Here is an 8,230-nt window from a genome sequence, read left to right on the forward strand (position 1 = left end):
AGTTAGAAGAACATGTAATAAAATATTATTGTAATATAACTTGGAGCCCCAAAAGCGTAAGGCGCCGCGGCAGATCGAGGAAGCGATGGCGTGACTTACTGGACGCCTACGATAAGGCTTGGGTCCAGTTAGCTCAAGATCGGGATGCGTGGAAAGATCAGGGGGAGGCCTTTTCCCAGCAGCAGTGGGATATAATAGGTTAATTTTAATTGTAACATAACTTGAAACGTGTGTTTCGGTTTAACGAATTGCACGAGGAAAATTGGTAAGTATCCACTCCATGATCAAGGACGATGAAAAGGATATTTATTGTTCGAGTACTTTCCTTACCAAGAAATGAGAAAGTTACACATTTGAAAATAAGTCGACATTTTTAGGAATTTCAAAACTCGGATTTTCAATTTAAGGAAAACACAATTAATGTATGTGTCATAGTCACGATGTTGCCTTGAACTGTGGCTCTGAAAACCAATAAGGTGTTTTCGGCAAACCACGAATCTGTCACACAAAAATTTTATATATTATATAAAAAAATAATAACTTGGTGAGGATTTGTGGATTTTATATGGAAATGCGTGGAATTAACCCGTTTTAAACTACACCAGTGCTTCATTGTACCGTATGATATGATAACCTTATTCCGGCGATACATTTTACTTTACTAGTCAAATTATATTATAGTGACGCTGAGACAAGGCGACCACCGAACAGTCTCGGCGCTTGTTGTTCCCGCTACACATAGCACTTTACGTAGAGTTTAATTTAAATCTTAAGTGTCAAGCTTGACTTGCTCTTGACTGAATACCTTCTATTGTAGGCTCAATTTACATTGCGGCGGATTCGCCTCGCTGCGTGACAAGGTGCGCGCGGTCTTTGTGAAATTCTCGCGACGACGTGATATTTGGCATGTATCTAGTCTGTACGTTACACAATTGACCATAAAGTCATTCGTTTAAATTCGCTTCCATTCCGTTTCGTCGCAATATAAATTGAGCCTAAAGTAGTCGAGTGAGATAATATATCATTTGAATGAATATTTACAAATCCATGAACTGCCGATGCAAGAGACGTGTGAAAAAAATCGATTTGACAAATTTTTCAGCTTGTAACAAAAGTTGCTTGTTTTTTGTGTTTGTTGTGTTGAGATCAATGCTCTTATTTTACTGTTGAATTGTATGTACTCGTTACTTTAAAAATAACCTTGACATTAGGTCAGCAATGAAAACTAAAAACTGATTATTTTCATAAATGACAATAGGTTTATTAAAATAACCTATCATATCATATTTAAGTACTTTTCTCTAACACCTACGTGTTCATATAGATATATAATAATAATATTGTAAATTTTTGCATGTCAGAAATGGCGCAACACTCTTGTACTTATGAGATCAAGTATTATGCACTTTTACCATCACCAATACCGTGTTTGCTTGCAAATAAACCATTTTCATTTCATAAATCATTTTTTAACTTGACTGTACCCAATGATCTTACATAGAAAAAAAAAATACTGCACAACATTCTGCGTAGGTGTAGGCGCACTTAACTCGTTATATCGCTGTAGTGAGAATCGTCGCTGAGTACTGGGAAGGAAGATGGCAAAAAGAACTCGTTATTAATAAAAAAAAGAGGTATGATGTGTTACAGGTATGACGAGTGTGTGTGTTACAGTAACGGCAAAACCAGGATAAGGTATTAGTCATTTGATAACGGCTAAAATTAAAAAACAAAAATCATTGTAGCAAATTTTATTGAAGTATTAAAATTAATCAACGACTACAACTGGAAATCTATAGGTATTTGTCCATTTTCCAAAGCTTTCACAGCGTGTTCAAAAGCCCGAGCGGCTTGTGGTCCTTCGAAAGGATTTAAAGGTTTATCATCTTTGATTACTCCAGACACCCGTAACATTAAATCTCTCATGAGTTGTTTTTCTTGTTTTAGAACCTCTTCATTCATCACGTAAACAGATCTTCTTTTCAGGAACACGCCGTGTTTTTTGAAACAGTGCCTATTGAAATCGTGCTTGTAGCTGTAAGGTTGCGAGCAGATCTGGAAAGGTATTATTTTTAAATTTATGGCATCTTCAAATTAAACGCTTGTGTGGCGCTTAAGCGGGGCCTAATGCTAATTTTCATACAATATTTAGAAACGCAGTTGCAGCGTCAATGTCATGATGCGCGCGTCACTTTTGTGGTCACAAGTGACTACTAAAAATTACTGAAGCGCCAAGCCGCGCGGCTGCCGCGACACGGTCGCGCCACTTAGCGCTTCTACAAGCGTCTAATTTGAAAGCTTCGTAAGTGTTTCTAGTACACTAAGTCACAGGATAAACCATCAAAACTGAAATTTATTCAAACGGCTTTGTATTATCGTTGAGAATTGCATACAATATGTGCAGGCACGGTGTGACCTATTATAGTATGGAAAAATTCATTTTTCGATATTGTTAATTAAAACAGTGTGAATTACGTAATTAATTTCCGACGGAACGGGATTTTGAAAGTCCTATTGCAAATGTATGTATTGAAGGCGAAACGTTGTATGGGTTTCTTTTTGCTTACAGAGCGTAACAGAACGGTATTAAATTTCAGTTCGTGATCGTACTCATGTCAATAAGAACTCCAATATTTTGATTATGATATGCAAGTGATCATGCATACATATATTTTTATTTTTATGCCTACTAAATGACGGGACTAACATATCATTGGTCTAGTGGCAGGCGACACGCCTGTCCATAACAGTTGCTGTGCCGCTCAGACCTTTAAAACGCAAAGATCTGAGGGGCACTGCCACTTCGCCCGTCACCCTGAGCTATAAGTTGACAAATCCCATGTGCCTGCAATTTCACCAGCACCCTTACCCTTCAAAACCAGACCGCAGTAATATTAATATTACTGCTTGGCGGCAGAAATAGGTAAGATGGCAATGTATGTATGTGATATTATATACTTTTTTCTTAAAAAAAAGTTGTTGAGTTTTTTTTCACCATGTATATAAGCTACGACTCGCTCGTGATCATTGTATTACGGATGAGGATTAAAAAAAATGCTTACCTCACTCAATTCTAAATATTTCTTTCAACCGCAAAGTGCGGTTTTCTATAAATAGTGACGGTCAGCATCCGGTAAAACTTACCGCATATTACGTGTGAGTTGTGACAATAATCTAGTAGGTATTTGAAATATGACTAGTCAGGTAGAAAAAAATCATGTGGTAAGTTCCAGACAAAAAAAACTAAAATTAATCGGTCTTGCGTTTTTAAACTTACAAGGGTGATTTACTGTTCATCCTGAAATAAATTAATTCCGGCTGCACCATTCTGTAATTTCGAGGGTCACGGCACCTAAATTAAATCTGATTACATTGAAAAAGTCGTGGTTTAGTTGGTTCTAGGCGTTGACAAACTAGATTAAGTCGGTTCTTCTCGGTAACACCCTTATAATATAAGGGTGTTTTATTATTCACGTTGAAATAAGTTTAATCCGGAAGCACAATTTTTCAATTTCGAGAACCACAGGTGTTAGTTTAGATTTTCGTGAAATAGGTGGTTCTAATTATGTTGCTCCTTAGTTCAGCAGATATCGGAAATAAAATAATTTATTTCTTTCTTTACACTATCATAAAAAAAATCACAAAAATCTTACACGTAATGAAGCATGTGTGTCGTAGGAAGGTCACGCACCGTTCCAGTTGCTCTTCATAGCTGTTCAATTGTTGTTGACTTCGTATTTGTGGGGATTACAATAATTTTCAACATTTATATTGCTTATTGTTAAATAGTATAATATTATATATAATAATATTAATATAAATATTCATTCATTCATTACTACAATAATAATTATTTATTTTATATTATTTAATTATTTATTAATAAAATGCTTACTGACAAGTGAGTTCGATATTGAGTCTTACATTTATTATTATTCAATCAATTCTGAACTCGGGTACGCCAGGAGCCCAACCCGACATACATACACTAATAAATATCATGTAGCGATGAAACGACTTGTATTTGTTTCAACTCGAGTTACTCGAGTGGAATTGACTGCAATTTCTAGTTAACTCGACTCGGTGTTCGACAGAGCAACCGCGAGTCGCGAGTAGAACTCGAACCGACGATTCAGCGAGTTGGACACGATCGGCCGGCCAACCGCGACTCGAGCGTGACCGAAGGTCACCGAACCGACCGAGCTAGCTCGAGTTCACAAAGTGTAGCTCGAGTTGACTCGTTGTGGGAGTAACTCGAGTTAAATAACTCGACTCGCCCATCGCTCGCGATCGAGCGTGCTCTGAAAGTCACTGACGCGCAGTATGAATGAAGTATTCGGTTCGGCGGCGAGCGGGTCAACCGAGTTAGCTCGAGTTGATGAAAAAGTAACACGAGTTGACTCGTTATAGGAGTAACTCGAGTTAACCGAGTTAAATAACTCGATTCGCCCATCGCTAATATCATGTCAGTCGCTAAATTCTACATTAATAAAAATGGGCGTAAGTTATTTTCCTACTCCGCAACCCCTTATTTCGGGTTTACACAAATTAATTTCCTTCAATTTTATTAATGTAGTATTTAGAGACGGACATGATATTTATTAGTCATTTATCAGAATTTACTTCCATTTATATTAATATAGATTTCCGCAAAGTAACGCCTGAACAAAAATAAAAGTGACAGTATATTTATTGCTAATTTGTTTATATTGAAAACTGTAGCAGGTAGACTTATAAATACAACATATTTATTTCCAGATATGCAGCAGAACTCTATTTTGTAAGCAGTAGAGCTCCTTGTGAAAGAGTTCGTCTAGAGAAGTACTGCCACATTACCTATTTCTGCCGCCAAGCAGTAATGTTAGCATTGCTGTGTTCCGGTTTTGAAGGGTAAGAGTGCTGGTGAAATTACAGGCACATCGGACTTGTCAACTTGTGTCTCATGGTGATAGGCGTAGTAGCAGTGCCCCTTAGGTCTTGGCGATTTGAATCTCTGAGTGGCACTGCAACTGTTATGGACAGGCGTGTAGCTTGTTCCTCCCGTCTCTTGATATTATAAAAAAATCCATGAGAGTTAATAAATCAGTCGTATGTCATCAGCTGTTTGATTTGAACCCTTACATTACTACAAAAATTAAAATTAAAAAAATTAACAAAGGCTGTACGATATGCAAAATAAGGGCTCATTTACACCACGTCGATAGGCAAATGCCGCTTGCCCGCCTAAAGGCGGCAAGCTACCCGACGACGTAAATACTGAGTCGTCTGACGACCGTAATTCGCAGCCTAAGTCGACCGAAGAGATAAGGCGTAAATGTTAAATGTTAATGGTGTAAATGTTATGGGCGACACGTTCGCCCCGTCGGCCTTTCACGGCCGTGCCCCACGACAGAGTAGCCAATTTGTGGGGAATTCACTAAACTGCAGGGATAGGAATAACGCGAAGATGTGGCGAAAAACCATGACCGATTAAAAATAAATTAATAAATATTATTAGCTGTTTTTTTTTATTAAAACTTGATTTTTTTCGAGATATTTGTATGGAGAATTTTTGGTTAATAAGGACTTTCTCAGCGAAGGTGATAGACGATTCGATGTAAACGGCGATTTGATGAAGCGGTGGCGAAGTAGTCTGTCGAAGGCAGACGACGCGGTATAAATGCACCATAAGGGTAATCCGACTAAGCTTGGGGCTTTGGAGACTGAAGAATGATGACGCCGAAATAAGCATGATAATGGACGGACTGACAATTTTTTTTTTTGTAGCTAGATCCAACCAAAGAATTTTTATCTGAGTAGACCAATTTCAAATATACGATTATTCAGGTCAGATTATGGTCACGCTGGAATAAAGCCCTTCGGTACAATCGGTCTACTTTCCCGATCCATCCACTATCGCTATTCGACTACTTTCCCGATATGTCCACTTGTTATGGCCGATTCGTCGATTTCAAAGTAAACAATATTAACCATCGTACTTACTTCGCAGTTAAAGGGTCTTTCCCCGGTATGTACTCGCATGTGGTGTCGCATGTTATACTTCGTATTGAACGACATGTTGCACTGCTCACACTTTATTTTCTTCGCTGAGTGGATCAGAAGATGCCTACGCAAAGCTCCTCTCTGTGTCAAATTTTTTTAACAAATAAATAATGGTATGTACGTTAAGCAAATTTTGGTATCAACTATCAACAGTCACTGTAGATTTTTATGGTTATAAATTTTAGCTGTCAATTTGTGGAAAGATTAATTTAAACGGCAACATGGTCAATAGTTTAATAATTCGAAACTCTTCAGTCTAAGAACGACGCCACACGGGAGCTGCCGGTGCGTTGCGACTACGACGCCTCTTATCTACGCACCGCAGCATCCCTCCCAACTTCGTCTCTTCTCTCCTCTCCTCGGCCTCTTGGCCGATGCGCACGCGTTCCGTCGCCGCGCATCGTGGTAGCACGTAGTTCTAATTCATATGCAGCAGCGTCACCGTTCTGGCGTCGCAACGCCGGCGCAACGCATAGTGTGGCATCGCTCTTACGCGTAATTCCTTCCTATAATAATTAGCAATAATTGGAAGAATCAGCTGCGGTTGGTCGGTCTATTGTCTCCAAAGTCTAGAAGTATTTATTTTGGATGCTTCATGTTCTTTACAGCTAGCCTCATGGTCTGTCAGCCGTGACCATGAGACCCATTAAGATCCCAAAACGATGTTTGAAAAAACAAATATACGCAATCAAATTCCGAATAAATAGTTTCATTTCTCAGCGAAAAGCAAGTAAGTACTCGATAATTATTATTGTTAAAAGTAAACAACAATCCCAATTTATTGTATATATAACGTACCCTTTTAAATGCTTTACTACAAACGTCGCACACATGCTTCTTTTCTTGAGAATGTGTGAGCATATGACTGGAAAAAAGAAAACTGTTTTAGAATGTGTTCAGATTTAGGATGCATATTTAGAAAACATTATATCACGATATAATAAGACAAGTAGTGTAACTTCATACAAATGAAGCTGCATGTGTGCACACCGCGCTCCTCACATTCGCATAATCTCGCGGTGCACCCGCGTCGCATACGTGGCAGGACCCCCTCTCACGTGACATTCATTATAGAATTGAAGCGTTATTATTGCTCGGTGTTTAAAAATGACATTAAATAGACGTGTTTATTATTGAGTTTACGGTAGGTCGAACAAAAGTGCCTCACGTTTACAATCGTTCAGCATTTCACTTTCATTTTATAATCATAGTTATCGTGATGCCAATCCGCGAAGCTGGTATAAAAATATCAATACGTAAATAATGCATTTAAAAAACGCTATTTCAATATAGCACGTATATTATGACGAACACCTTATTTTTTTAAATTATGTTTGCAACCTGTAAATATAACTAATACAATAACGTGACAATCCTATGCCCCGAGTAATAATGTAACAACCTTACGCTCCAAGGGAAGAGTAGGCACTGCCGCGCCGAAGAGGCCGGATTTGCGCTTATGATAATGTCGAAAATAAGTATTCAGTCTTTCTGAACTTGAGAAACAATAATAATAACAATCCACACTACACCCACAGGGAGATTTAAACTGTGGGGCAGATAAATATACCTACGTATGGTTTTACAACGAAATACTTATTTTGCATTACTTTTATAATTTACCTTTTCAGAGAAACATTTTCGTGGAATTCAGCTGTACATTGGTCACACTTGTAGTTTTTTGTTGCAGAGTGTTTAACTAAATGCTTTTGTAAAGCACTGTTGGTAAAAAAAGCTTTCTCACACCTATCGCATTTGAACTTCTTTTCTCCTAAAAAAAATTTGATATAAAATAAAGTACACTTTTACATACTGAACATTTAAAAATATTATTATTAAATGTTCAGTATATAGACGCTAACTACCGTCCTATATCACTGGCCACAGTTGTTGCAAAAGTTTTGGACGGTCTGCTGGACAATGAATTAGACAAATATTTAGATCTGCACGACGCTCAGTTTGGGTTTAGGCCTGGGCTTTCCACAGAAAGTGCCATACTGTGTCTTAAGCAGACCGTCCAATATTACACAAAAAGGCAGACGCAGGTGTACGCCTGTTTTCTTGATCTCTCAAAGGCATTTGACCTCGTGGTTTATGATGTTCTTTGAGGTAAGCTCGAGAAAGCGGGCGTACCTCGGAATCTGATAGAAATTTTGAAATGTTGGTACATGAACCAACAAAATAATGT

At 38.1% G+C, this 8,230-nt stretch overlaps 1 protein-coding gene across 1 annotated transcript in view; it reads right to left on the reverse strand.

Moving 5' to 3' along the window:
• Positions 1 to 1,779: 1,779 nt before the first annotated feature.
• LOC113236736 (zinc finger protein 782-like) overlaps positions 1,780 to 8,230 on the reverse strand; it is an 11,658-nt gene continuing 5,207 nt past the window's right edge. Inside the window, exons 6-9 of the mRNA XM_026472899.1 lie at positions 7,666 to 7,813; positions 6,841 to 6,907; positions 5,983 to 6,123; positions 1,780 to 2,055 (exon numbers count right to left, since the gene is read on the reverse strand). Coding sequence (XP_026328684.1) covers positions 1,780 to 2,055; positions 5,983 to 6,123; positions 6,841 to 6,907; positions 7,666 to 7,813 — 632 coding nt within the window. The remainder of the gene's footprint in view (positions 2,056 to 5,982; positions 6,124 to 6,840; positions 6,908 to 7,665; positions 7,814 to 8,230) is intronic.

Source organism: Hyposmocoma kahamanoa, unplaced genomic scaffold, assembly GCF_003589595.1.
Source record: "Hyposmocoma kahamanoa isolate Upper Pololo Valley unplaced genomic scaffold, ASM358959v1 92, whole genome shotgun sequence".
Classification (NCBI taxonomy): domain Eukaryota; kingdom Metazoa; phylum Arthropoda; class Insecta; order Lepidoptera; family Cosmopterigidae; genus Hyposmocoma; species Hyposmocoma kahamanoa.